This window comes from Syngnathus leptorhynchus, chromosome 8 (genome assembly GCF_054491065.1).
Source record: "Syngnathus leptorhynchus isolate UIUO chromosome 8, UIUO_Slep, whole genome shotgun sequence".
Taxonomy (NCBI): domain Eukaryota; kingdom Metazoa; phylum Chordata; class Actinopteri; order Syngnathiformes; family Syngnathidae; genus Syngnathus; species Syngnathus leptorhynchus.
Window position 1 is genome coordinate 12,943,913 of NC_141202.1, and position 14,209 is coordinate 12,958,121.

The 14,209-nt window shown below is 46.4% G+C and overlaps 1 protein-coding gene and 1 long non-coding RNA gene across 4 annotated transcripts in view; both read right to left on the bottom strand.

Annotated features, from left to right (window-relative positions):
- The window catches only part of grik5 (glutamate receptor, ionotropic, kainate 5), a 77,874-nt gene that overhangs the window by 27,797 nt on the left and 35,868 nt on the right, over nt 1-14,209 (bottom strand). For both annotated transcript variants that reach the window (XM_085917776.1, XM_085917775.1), the window contains one exon: nt 1,233-1,397. In XM_085917776.1, coding sequence (XP_085773902.1) covers nt 1,233-1,347 — 115 coding nt within the window. In that variant the 5' untranslated portion in view covers nt 1,348-1,397. The remainder of the gene's footprint in view (nt 1-1,232; nt 1,398-14,209) is intronic.
- Nucleotides 7,181-9,613, bottom strand: LOC147053776 (uncharacterized). 2 transcript variants are annotated; one of them, XR_015066940.1, is made up of 3 exons: nt 9,046-9,613; nt 8,745-8,846; nt 7,181-8,372 (listed from the first exon to the last, which is right to left on the bottom strand). It is a non-coding gene; the product is annotated as an uncharacterized LOC147053776 (long non-coding RNA). The 2 variants fall into 2 exon arrangements; XR_015066941.1 differs by having other exon boundaries at nt 8,455-8,846.

Below are 14,209 nucleotides of genomic sequence, written 5' to 3' on the forward strand. Positions count from 1 at the left end.
TCCCAGTCGCCCTGATGAAAAATTGCGGCCCCTCCAGCTTTGAAGTTGCCCTTCCAGGTCTGAGCTCTGTTTGTATTTTGGACTGTCTTCAGTCTCGCCTCCTGCTTGAACTGTTTCTGTTCTGTTGAGTTGCTCGAGGCAGTGATGCGCTCCCTCGACCAGATTGAAGAATGATAGCGATGGCCCGAAATAGCGGCGACTCAAAGTAACTCTGCTCGCTGCTCCTGTTTGCGAGGTTGACATTTTGCAAGGCTGATTACACAAGAACTGTTTCAAGCCCAGCAGCAGGTAGGAAATCAGATATGGAAGCCGTCACATTAAGGCAAAAATGACTTCATCTTGTTGGACGCATCTCGTGAAAGCTTGTTTAAGAGGCCGCGATGCTGTAGCATCGTTAGTGAGGACCCTTAAAGATGCTGAGTGGACCAGCTTGCTCGTCAAACCATTCAGTTTTTTATTTTACAGCGCTGGAGGTGCCACAAATTTCATTCTCGGTGTTGTGGCAGGTCCCAATTTTCAACGTTGTCGTTATTGCTATCAAAAAGACAAAGCTAAATGAAGACACAGGATGACAAGTCAAAAGCGAAAGAACTGCAGCACCAACAAATTTCATTCTGGGCACGTCGGCAGGACCCTGTTTTCAATGTTACAAAATCTATGTTTTTTTCCTCCCAGAACATGTATGGATTGCTATATCGCAAGGCAGGTGGAGCAATTGTTGTCTTTGCAGCAATGTAACCACATAAGATTCATTGGAGATTGAGTCAAAGGTGGAAAAATTACATGCTCCTTTTCCGCAGCAGAGTATATTACTCTAATTGCTCTGCCGGGGCCCAATTTTCAACAAACCAAGAACTTTAATGGTTTAAAAACAAAGAACAATGCTACACAAGTGCAGGTTAGGGCTCAGAAGCTTTTTCAAGTCGATTAATCAATAATTAATCGACATCATTGATATTTTTCTAGCAGCGGACAGGCCTCGCCAACTGATGTGGTTCGTGGTGCAAGTGCAGTTCAGGTTTTCTCACATATTATTGGACCTAACGGAGCTTAACTTTGCACCGTTGTCGTCGTTCACAGATTGTTTGGGGGAAAAACATGTTATGAATCAGAAAATGACAGAGTTTTGCATGACAACGTGAAGAATTTCTCTTCTCCATCTTGGAAAGACAGATGCACCCTGACTTGTTGTCCCGGAAACGCCACTTGTAGGATTGGAGGTGGAAACTCACCCAAGCGAACGGCAGAGAGCACGGGAGTCTGACAGAGCGAACGTGGCGGCATGTTGGCTAGCAGCAGGAAGGACAGCAAGTGTATTGACAGCAGCAGTGCTGGCAGAGCCGGCATCTTCTACTGCTCCTCATGGAGAACGGTCTGCTGGCTGCCTGTACCACCACCTGCGGGAACGGAGGATATGATGCACGTTCATGGACTGAAAATCACATTGATTGAACATGCAAGAAGAATGAAACTGGCAAGTCTTTCAGCTCAGCCTAGATTATTGAAGGTGAAATGCGCTCCAATCCTGCATTTTACGGATACGAAATGTGACGGCGGTCCGATCACTTGATAATCAATAATGAGGAGTAAAATGTATTAGTTTACGGGGGAGGTTGTGATTTGTTCAGTGGGAACAGAGGTATCGGTATGTTGTTTGTACAATATTTTCTTATCCATTGCTCTTCCCCTCTCCCGATATAGTGCATGTTTTTATGTTTGTATTATTTTAAAAGTGCGTTTAAAGACCTTTAAAAATATAAGTGTTGTAAAAGCGGTAAAAGCACAGCCAGGGAGTATTTGAATAGGATATTTCTATTCTTTGAATTTCACTTATCGTGACGGATGGTCTGGAACGTAACCCCCACAGTGTTACTGTAGTAGTAGTTGAGCCCACCAAGGTAGCGCAAATGGCCCCTGGGAAGAAACATGTTCTTCATCACTGATTTCAATCGTGTGCCGTAACAAGTAGCGCCTGCTCTCACAAAACTCGACTTTCACTGTGGCGAGATTTAATGTGGTGCCGCCATGCACCGCCTGTCTAGGGGTGAAATATGCCCGGCACATTCCCTTGTCGGCAGAGACTGGCTCTTTTGGAAGTGACAGGCCTCAGCCTTGAGATCTCCGGAGGCAGTTCAAAGAGAGCGCCGCCGTAAACAAGAGGCTCAGCTTCCTTGCTCGTGTCCCGACATGAACTTCTTCCCAAGTTCATCCGGAAAACGATTACCGCTGCTAAGCAGGCAGCCCGGGGGCAAGGCGATGCCGCCTGGCCCCGACTGACGACATGGCCAGAAAGGATGGAGCAGGTGGACGAGCTCAAAAGGTTGCAACACGCACGTAAAACGCCCAACGAATTGAGTCATTCGACAAAATGGAAAACTTATTTGTTCATCTCCTTTGGTTTCACTTGATGGCCTTTTCTCCACACAACATGCCCCACTCTTTCTTTTGCTCTGGTTCCACGTTATCCTTCCTGTGTTTCATGTGTCAAAGAGCGGACAAAAAAGAGAAACGAGGGGGTGGCACGCGTGAGCAAACATGGCACTAATACTAATAGCTCAGCATCATACTGTGCAGATGGCTGCGGTGGCCTCATTACGCTTTGCCCTGGTCAAAGTGTACTGAGGACGGACCCGAGCGCGACACCTCGACAAAAAATGGCCGCGTGGTAGGAGACATTGTTTAACATCCACGCAGAGCATGTGTGTGTGTGTGTGTGTGTGTGTGTGTGTGTCTGTGTGTGTGTGTGTGTGTGTGTGTGTGTGTGTGTGTGTGTGTGTGTGTGAAAATGAGCGGAATGTTGTTGTGGGGGGAAAACAACCAATGATTAGTTTGACCACACACTGAGATCCGTGATTTCCCATCGGTGTGCCATGAAAGGTCACAGGGCATGAATCACCACGGTAGTAGCACGCATGTCATGTCATTATCCATTCTTTCTTTTTGTGTGTAAACCACTTTGGTCCAGCTGCGGTAAAAGCGCCATGTAAACAAATTTGAGTTCCGTTGGCTTCAAATGTGCGCCCTTGCTGTTTTCAGCATGTTCATGGCATGCACTCGCAGAGTGTCAGCGTGATGGCGTATCGATCAGGGGCCATAGAGGTGGCGCCGCAGCCGCACTCAATCAAAACGTCGTGGGTAACCTATCCCGGAAGAGGGCCAGCATTTGAGCCAGGCTGTCTGATTGGCTATTACCGGAAGGCGGATGACTAAGGGCCCTCCGAGTGAGGCCTCTACGTCTTTATCAATAAAGGAGGATTGAAAGGGGCCCCTATTTCATTGCTACTGAGGGCTTTTGACAGCATTAGAAGGGGGAAAATAACAGCATCTGTACTCCCGGCGGGGGGGGGGGGGATCCAGGAGGATGACTGAGGAAAGCTAGGCCGGGGGAATTGACTGAGGCCGGCGAGGGAATCGAAGAAGCAAAATTGAATGCTCGGGCTGAGGAGATTGGAAAGTGGTTGGCTGGAATGAGAGAGAAGAGTGAGTCGCAGGAGAAAGGGCACCTTTACAGACACTGCGCCTGCCGCCGTGTTTACATAATTTTCACTGACGCCGCCCAGAGATGTGATCAAGCGAGACGGCGAGATCGTCGTAATTTAAGCTCCCGGCAAGTGGCGGATCCTCCTCAACCTATAGCTACAAGTTGCCGATTGATTCCTCCGAAGGCTCCGTCACTCGACGAGCACATGGCTTCCATCCCAGGAGCCTGGCAAGCCGATAACAAGGCGATGTCGCATCCTGAAAGGACGTTCTGATGCCGAGATACAGGACAACCATTTTTTTCTTGGGCTGACTTGAAGTGAGAGGCAGGCGAGGTCATGGACGTGTCGCCAACGTATCACAAGGCACAAACAACCATTGGGTCTTTTTTTTTTTTCCTGGAGAATGTCGTCTTGAAGTTACCAGCGAGATCCGAACGTACGTGCTGACTGCCCGGCTCTCATAATCAGCTGTAAGTGATGCAAATCTAAAATGGGCGGGCCGGCGCACGTCATCATTTCCACTTGGACACGAGGCGCTTGTTTTATCTGGTTCCCAGTCTAATGTATTCAAGACATCCATCCACATTAGGCTTCAGGTGATTTTGGTGAGTTGGTGCAGATAAAAGTAGATGAGTAATGAGTCTCTAACTGGTATGGTATTACATTTGGTGTCAAGCCTCTCAGCCAGGAAATTATATTGTGGTAGGTGGCAAACACGCCTATTGTGCTTATCATACATGCAGGAGGGAGGGGGATGTGGGCTGGAGAGACGAGGACAACGGATGGATGGATGGATGGATGGATGGATGGATGGATGGATGGATGGATGGATGGATGGATGGATGGATGGATGATTACAATACACATTGTACTTTTCTAGACATTTCAAGGACCATACCAACATTCCAACACACAATAATAAAACTACAGAGCGCTTAAGTAGTTCATTTGAGTCATATAGTGGGTCCTTCCACACAGAGGATAAAGAATATATGCCTGTGAGTAATGTGTTATTATGCTTCACCGTTTGTGAGCCGCTAAACATAGAACCCCCCTCCCCGCCAAAAACTCAAATATACATTTAATATTCAATTGTATCGCCACCACAGGTACGGAGTAACACAGCCGCAGTAACAAAGGCTAAGAACATGTCACGCTGTGATTGTAATCAAACGTGTACGTGTGTGTGTGTCAGCTGTCAGTCTGCAGAAGCCCCCTGCCCACCCCAGCCGCACCCACGTTCCCCTTGTTGTATCGAAGAGCACGCGCGCACCTTTCATGGCTCGAGCCACCCTGCATGCCACCGACAAACACACAAAAGGCAAAAGCAGAGAAATATTCAAATTTTTTCCTGCCTGCAAATGCAGCTGAGAAGAAAAGAGAAATCAGGGGGCATTCATCTTGCCGCGCTTGTATGGAAATGCCTATCGTGTGCGTGTGCGTGTGCGCGTGCCTGAGAGTGGACTTGGCTGCCTGCATATTGTGTCTGCAGTGTCTGTTATGAAAGAGAGAAACATAAAATCAGAGATCCTAATTATCTCGAGAGAGAGAAAGACCAAGGAGAAGAGGTGGGAGTGAGGTAGGCGAAGAGAATGATGGAGGACAAGCTGGACGGGAGAGGGGTGAGGTGGGGTGAGGTGGGGTGGTGCTTGGAGAAAATCAGAAAGGCTATCTGGCCTTGTACCCACCGGAGATGAGCAGAGGATGAATGAAGACTAAGGCGAGAAAGGCGGGGAGGGGGGAGCCAAAAGACAAAAACAAGTCGGATGGAGGAGGGCAGCTTGAGGCGGGTAGGAGGAGGGCGAGGAAGGGAAGCTGGGGTGGGGGGGGGTCTGGCGAATGGTTTGTTTTCCCCTCTCTGCCTTATTGTGTGACACAACAAAATATGACAGTTGTCATAATGGCGGGATGAATCATTCCCGTAATTGAATCTGCGAGTGGAACGGCTTGGGCAGGATTTCAGCAGCGCCGCAGCCTTGCAACATGGCTGACTTTGGCACGTTTATGTGCATGCGTGTATGCGTGCGTGTGTGTGCGTGTGTGTGTGTGTCAGATGCACTACCGTAAACCTTCAAAGTTGAGCGCAAGACGTACCGTGACACCGGTCGACATTTCTTCCTTATGAGATCAATTCATGGACATCAGTGCAAGTGTTGAATGGTTCAACTCTTGTACTGAACCGCTGTGATAAGACATAGTGATTTTCTAGGAATGTTTGTTTATTGTTTTATAAACCCATATTGTGGCCCCCCTCACCCTTACAGGAGCAAAGTTTGCCACTTGTATTTTCCCTCTGGGCCAAAGAACGCTGAGCAGCCCGACTGAACGTGAACGCACAGATGGCTTTTCTGTTCACCAAATGTTCCCCTTCTGCCATGTTGTTGCTGTAACTTTCCATGGGCTAATCCTCCATCTCCCCTTTTGACACTCACTTTTCTAATCCCGCCATCGCTGCGAGTCTCTTGGCTCTGACATTTTCCGGCTCTTTGTTCCTTTTTATCCCTTTTTTGTCTAACTTTGCGGCAGATTTGTATACCCAATACCCCCCCCCCCCCCTCCCCCATTCATGCCCAGCGATTTTGTCCCAGACTTGAAGGGGAGCGAGAACATTTGGAGCAGACGTTGATTTATTCATTTGATGTGGATCTCTACCTGGAAGCTGCTCGGCGCGGCGCACCTCCATTTGCATTCGGCGATGTTTGCTTGAGCGCGGCGGAGGTAAAATGCCATCTTGGCTGGGGAGCATCGAATAAATCACCATAAGGCAAAAATGCAAAATTGGATTCAAATGGAGGTGGGGGGGACGCGGTAATATCACCAACGCCAGCGTCCATTATACCGTCCGATGCAAATCAGATGAAATCCGGCCACGGATGATGTCCGCCTGATATTGTGTCATCCGACGCGGCGGCTTGTATTTAAAATGATAACACGTCAAACGGAAAAAAGCTCTTACATCACAAGACAGAAACTCTCGAATGCAGTTAACATTTCATGCGGCCATATTTTCATCTTGCCTGTGGCGATGCAACACAACGCTAACTCCTGGAGCAAGATACGTTATTCTCCTTAGCGTCATGAAGGCTACACAATGAAAGCTAACATTTTGTCATCTGCTACGTAAAGGTAACACAATGGTAGCAACGTACATCTCAAGTTGATGACATTTACTCACTATTTGAAACTAGCAAGGAACTCACTTACTCGCAAATAAATGATCACTGGTATGAGCCCAAATGATTCTATTATGAGCCTGACGGGTGCTATAAAATGACAAATACTGTGTAAGTGTCACAAAAAAAAGTGCAACTAAAGTGGGAAGACACTTTGGAAGTCAACTTTTCCGGGAAGTCAAGGAAGGAAGCAAGCAAGGAAGGATGGAAGCAGGGTAGCATCTTGATAGCATGATTTGGAACCATTTGAATATCCAAGCATTTAAAAGATTAAACTGCACCTAATTTTTGAAGCACATGTCAACGTGATGAAATGAAAACAATTTAAATTTTGTTGCGCCATGTGTCGGACTGGCAGCGCAGCTCCGACAGCCCAGCAGATGTAAAGAGGAAGCGAGCCTTCCTCCCACCAGCTTCCTCTTTTCATCTTGCCCACGTCTGACCTTGTGACCCCTCCGTCGCTTATTCTCCCTCCCTTGCATTTTGTCTCCGCTTCACCCCCCTCCCCCACCATGTCTCCTTGCCAACCCGAGCGGCATTTTGGCTCTCGCGGGTGACGACAAAGAATGCAGCATTCCATACGCTGCCGTGCGGCTGCAATCGCATACGTAAGACAAGCTGCACCGCCTCATCATCACAAACAATTATTTGCAGTCATTCGAAACAGGAGGTTCGAAAACAACCTCAAGCCACGCGCCACATGCTGCTTCATCAAGAAAATATTACATGATACAATGCTCTGGTAGATTTTCATCAAGTCTACAAACACTGCCGTGGCAATCATTTCAATACCACGGTAATTTTTGTAGACTGCCCCGCACATGATTTCTGGATCAGTGGAAGACCACTGGCAGAGAGACCTAGGATTTTGTTGTTTGATGTGGCCAAGGATATCTCAGGGGGTCCGCAAAAAAAAAAAAAGATTCATGATATGTTTCTCTTGTGGAATGGCTGGAAATGTGGGGGAAAAAATACTGGATTAGAAAGAAAAACAATGAAAATACCAAAAAGACAATTACGTGGTCTGGCACCTGGCGGGGTCCAGGGATATTTAAAGGACTTGAGGGTCAGTCCCCTGCGGCTTCCCCTCGAGCTTTGTCACTGTACAAGACTCCAGTGTATTTTGCCCTTGAAGTCAGCGCAGGATCGAGTAGAACCAATGAAAACGCTGCTGATGCACAACTACAAGAAGTGGTTGGCTTGCTTCCCCTTATGTGGAAACAGCAATGTGTGAAAGGATGGTGGGTGGGGGCTCAAGTGGTTTAATCACTATTAGGATGCTCCCCTCGAACCCTGCACTCGCCCTGTGGCTTTTCTTTGATGAGTTGAAACATTTGAATGGGGCTTCAAGAAAGGTGGCTGGCATACATCACATCATGATTACATTGTGTTACAAAAGGACAGTGAGAAAAAAAAGGAAAAAAAAAAAGGAGAGGAAATGGTGGGTCTTGTCGCAGCGGATGTGGAATATTTTCTCTGGAGGAGGGGGTGAGCCTTGTTTCAGGATATTACATGACAGTATTACTTTCTGCTTTCTTTGCACTTGTCCCCCCACCCTATGCCAACCTCCCCCCAGCAAACGCGGATGCTGCCATGCGAGAAGATTTTTTTCCCCTTCTACTTCTTTTGAACTGCCTCTCCTGAGGTTTCAGTGTCTTTCTTTTTTTTTCTTCTGAGGAACGCACTCGCGAGGGTCTTCTTGGAGAGCCTCGTGCTTCTGTTGTGAGACAAAGAAGCGTACGTTACTTCCTTTTGGTGCAATTGGCTTGCTTTCGTATTGTAAGCAGGTGTTGATTTACTTAAAGGCAGGTGGGGCAGCATCAATGTGTGTGTGTGGGGGGGCTATATGCATTTTTTTTTATCTTAATGAAGACTGGATGCGGTTGTCTTTTTTGGGGGAAGACAACGAAATGGTCAGCATGCCTGCAGACCGGGTTCTAATAGCTTTGGATGGGTAACGCCTTCAGCGAGCACACAGAATCCCATTGGGTTGGAAGGTTGGCCGTTGCAGGGAGCGGCTTTGTCTTCTTGCAGCCGTGGACGGACGTCTCCACAAGCACACACACAGATTGTGCACCCAATGACTCACATGACATTTGGTCCTTCTCTCCTTGTCATGTTGTTGCTGCTGTGGCAAAAGATTCGAGGATGACGGATGGAGGCGGTGGCACCGACGGTGAAGGGGTAGGTGCTGGCGCAGGTAAAACAGACTTTGAATTACATCACAAAAGAGTCACTTCATACCATTTGGGAGGATTTTGATGCTCTGCTCATGATCATACTACAAATACTACCAGAAATCGTTTTGTGGTCTTATTGTTTACAGCAGGTTAACTGACACACTTTTTCTTTTTACAAAGAGAGCGAACAATTTTACATGTGTCACCAACCTTGTCATGACGAGAGAAGGAAGTGAACTGAGTAAGTCGGACCACCCCTTGTTGCTAAGAAACCAGTTGAAAGCAAATGACTCAAAGTTTCGGGGGGCTTCATTTCCGACGGTGGCACCACGATGCATCGCCCGCGCAAAGTGAAAGGCGACAAAGCGTCCTTGACATGGCTCGCCACCTGCGCCGCCGACGACAGCATTTGCAGTGGGAAGAAGCCAAAGCATATACTGGCCCATCTTGATGAAATTGTGTTTGTATTAGTGCTGACTGAGAACTGAGAGCTAGGCTCGCTCGTTCGCTTGTTGCGCTGTGCTCTCATCTTCTCTAATTTGCCGGCGTGCTCATTTCGGCTTTGTTTTCAGCCCGCCGCGAGCGAGAGACAAATCCATCCTGACTGTGCCGGCGAAAGACAAATCCATCCCGACTGCGCGGCGAAGTCGGCACAATAAGTAGGACGAGACGTCGACGCGTTGTGTCGCGGAGCGTCGGCTGTGACGGCGCCGCCTGCTGCTAATTAGCCAAGTATTAATGCGGAGCGCCCCGACAGCCTTTTAACATCAACTCTTACATGCTGTTGATTGGAGGAGGAAGTCGGTGGCTGATGCGGGGGGTCGCACACAAGCGTACACAGATGCAATAAATTTAATCGGCCTCGTGTTGGGTTCAGGCGACTTTGCCGGCTCTACGGAATTCTTTGACACAATCCGTCGATTGGCTTTTTTTGTGCAACTTCAATTACTTTAATTGAAGTGATCAGATGTTAGATTTGCAAAAGCGGGACTTTTTGTCGCTAAATGTTTTTCCCTTCTCATCCCCGGGCTGATGCGACAACTTTTTGCTTTTCACTTCATTTGGGTGCTAAAAGCTCTAAAAAGCTTAATAAAAACAATTTAGAGAAATCAAGGCAGCGTTGTAATTATCTGGTTTAATTCATTTTTTAACAGTCCGGGCATTATTGGGGCAATTGCGCCTCGAGCTAAGTGTGGAATTTTACTTTTGATGCTGTTGCAAAAATAGCAGAGAACTTTTGTGTTCAAAATCACACTGGAGAAGCTTAAGTCAGACGTGCTGACAGTTGTGGTGACAGAGCACATGGGGGGGGGGGGGGGGGGGTCACAACTCTTGGACACATGATTACAATTTGATACAAGTCTGTTAACTATGTAACAAAAATATACAGGACTGTACGGGGGAGGGGGTCTTCAGTTTACGATGTTGATCCGTTCCTACGCGGCAACGTAAACCAAATTTCTGTGTAAGTTGGAACAGTAATAAAATGAAACAGTACAGTAATATAAAAACGAGAAAACAATTCCTTAACTTTATTCCTGTGATTGTCTTTCACACTGGAAGGGGCGTTGCAAGAGCGAGATGACGCAACAGTTCAAAATGGCGTATGCCATGTGAGTGGGTAATGCCGTCTTTCCTGGTCCACAGCCTCTCTCGCGGTGTATTTTTCCGCTGTGCGCACGAATTAGTTCCTGCAGGTTTCGAATCTTACAACGCCTTCACGACGCTTACGACGCAAAAGAGCTTAGGTGGAAAAAAGGCTTTATATATATGAGATGTGTCGTAAACACGAAACAGCGTAACTCGAGACCGTCGTAAACCAAGGACGTGGTTTTGGGTGTGCATGCGCACTCTCTGGACACAACATTAGGTACACTTATAACTGCAAGGGTTCAAATAAAGGTGCACGCAATCGGTGATCATTGAAATCGGCGAACAAATTGACCAACAGGCAACCTATCGGCGCCCGTCTCGGATAACCGATTGCTATTCTATCGCCGTCAGGCGTTGCGGCTGACGTGCAGTTCATGACCTTGGTTTGCCGCTGTCTTTTCTCCAGCTCACTTTATTTTTAGATGTGTAGTTTGTCACACTGCCGGAGGAGGCCGCGCAGCGGGAAATTACTTTTCTGCCTCCGCTAAGGCAAAATGATTTCATCAGTGTGAACGGGCCTTTTTCAATTGAACTGCCGAGGCGCCATAACTGTAGCAAACACTAAACGATAAAAAGAAGGGGAGAAAAAGCCCCGCCTTTATACGGCGGTATTTTATTATGCTAATCCCGAGGCGGTGTATATCTCCCAGCCGGGCTGCTTTTAGATTGTAATGTATATATTGGATTAAAAGTTGAATTCGCAGCCGTTTATGGGAATTCAATTCACCGGCAACAGTTTGGCCACTGCTGACTGGAGTCGTTCAAGTAGCGCCACTTGAAACCAGATCAAATTAGTCTCGTAATTACATTTTTTCACGAGACGGGAATGCTAATGATCGATATCACTCCAAATTTCTTCCCCGTCGTTGAGACGGTGCAAAGAGACGGCCGGACGTTGATAAAATTGCCGTGTGGAGACGTGGCGCTAATGAAGCTGAAAAAGGTTGAGTGCAGAGGGCGCGAGGCGAGGAGGGCAGTGAAATGCGCAAATGGTGGCTGCTCAATACTTTGGCATCTAGCACCGCCATTATTTTCCGTCCTTCCTTTACGTGACAATTGAGGCATGAGTTGAATTTGACTACAACATTGCTTGCAGTTTAGCAAAATGAGTTTTGGGGGGAGAGATGTCTAGCAACACGACTTTTGTGATTTTTTTTTATTTTAGTTCAGCCTTGACTGTCTGTTTAACTATTTTTAAACATTTAAAACACCACCACACTTACTAGAAGCTTTTATCAAAATTTCATCCTATGCATTAAAAGTAGAAATTAGCTGATGGGAGGCTTCGCGCTAACAATAAATGAAATGTGTCAATAGACAGCCGCTTTTTATGCTCAAGTGTCCATTGATTTTTGACACCGCGATCCGTCATTTTTCCCGTGACGGGACTCAGCTCAAGGTCGACGAGCGGCGGGAGGCAGCGGGTGTCTCAACGACATCATCAAAACTGTTGCCTGAGAAAAATGATAACTCATTTCGGCGGCGTCTGGAACCGAAACGTATCGGGTCAAATGTTAATGTCCGATTGGCGGTCACATTCGGCTCGCCTAACGTTAGGTCAGTTATTAAAATTTCCATCCGCAGCTTTTTACTCTCGAGGCTCGCCATGGGGTTATTCTGAGCCGATTCCGGGTCGGGTTTCACCCTGGACTGGTCGCGATCCAAAACGGTGGATGAAGACATTGTGATGATGATTAGCTGCCGCAACATGATGACTTCAGTGTTACTATTGAATCCTAAATATGTAGTAGGGGGTGACAATTAGTAGGCACTTTTTATGGTTGTGATAAAAGTGTATTTTACGCAGGTGGACCTCTGAAGCAGAGTGTGCATCTCCACAAATGTGCGTGACACCGAGTGGCTTCTTCGGGCTCCTCGCAATTCTTCTCTACGCTGAAGGGGTTCGCGCTCTATGCTAATAAACGCTAGCATATGCTAAGAGCAGCTACAGCCATATTCTAATGCAGAATTAGCATTTGTTTTGCTCTGTTGTTGGGTAAACGAGTGGCCCTGGCTGAACAAGCGCATGCATAATAGCACGTCACGTGAGGCCGAGCGCCACTTCATCCAGAAAATGAGGAAAACGAGCGCATCTCGCATTAGCGTCGCTCGTTCGGCTTCAACGCCGCCTGGGTCAGGTTTAGTTTAATTGCTATTTGTCGGGAACAGTCACCTTTATGTATTCCGCCGGCAGACCTTTTTCTTTTTTTTAAACAACTTTTTTTTTTAATTCATAATGAATTCATTAAGATGACCAGATACATGCAAAACAGAACATACAATGTGATTTCATGCAAATTACCATGAAATTATGGGCTGTATAAGTCACCGAATGCCTGCGAGCAGAATAAGATGTGACACGATGGCATTTACAGTATGCGCCATTAATGAAATACATTGTGCACACACTGTATAAAATAATGAAATTGTTGGCACGTCGCCAATGAACCCAGACGGGGTTTTATATGGCATGACTAATACAAGAAGCCAGTGTGTTGACAAGATTATAAGACGATTTACATGTTAATGTAGACAACAGGTTAAAAATAAACAACATCGTGAAGGATACAAAAGACAGTTGAAACTTTTTATTATATTCATGCAAAAATAGTAACTGGGATAGCTTAATTGTAGACGGCTTTGTTTTGTCTTTAACAATCGACAGTTTTGGGACGTTTAACTCATTCACGATTTTTTTAAAAATCTATATATACACATAATTATTTATTTATTTGTTTGTTTGTTTGTTTGTTTGTTTGTTTGTTTGTTTGTTTGCTTGCTTGCTTGCTTGCTTACTTACTTACTTACTTACTTACTTACTTACTTACTTACTTACTTACAATTGATCATTTTTTTGCAATTCCAAAACGAGGCTTTTCGCAATTCATCGAGCAACAGGAGTAGTTGTGCAAGATATAGTTGATGTAATATTGTAGCTCCCATCTTCCATTTCTTTATTGCACACGTCCGTAGTTACGTTTGCTGAAGGATTTTTTTTGCAAGTCCCAAAGGTGGTGGGAAACAACAACCATCTGGACATGTTAGTCTAATAGTATGAAAGTCAGGCTGTGGTTGCAATCATCATAATGTCCTGACTTCTCGAGGGACAAGAAACCAATTTTTACGGAATAATTCATAAAAAAAACGGAAGACACTGAATATCATGGTTCATAGAAAAGCAGTTGGTTGAATTGTTATCTTGAATGATCAGTTATTGATGAGCTCACTATTTTGCAAGAACAAATGCCAGCCACACTAGTCAGTTGCCATCTTGGGAGTTTACCCATTTGTTTTATCGCCAGCCGGGTGGCTAGGCGGTAAGAATATACTATGTGTATATATGTGTATGTCGGGGGGCTCTTAACACAGCTGGTCCACTTCCCCAAGGTGCCAGGGGGTTGTGATTTGAAATTTGCCCTACATTTGGCATGCTGCCTTTAAAATGCAGCCTGTCAAGCTTGACTATCTTTCACTCTGCCTGATTTACTCTCGCCCCACCCTGCCGCTTGCTCAGGTGAGTTATTGACGTCGTACGTACGCGCGCACGTACGCACACTCTTGTAGTTGTGCGTTGCTGTGGATGTCAAAGAAGCATGCAATCAATACGTGACGTGATGTGATGGAAGCCAAGACAGGAAAAGATGGGATGTTTTGGGCTCAAAACACCGGCGGGGTGCAAGTCTTGGTGACGGAAAGCGATGGGAAATGACAAGCGAAATGT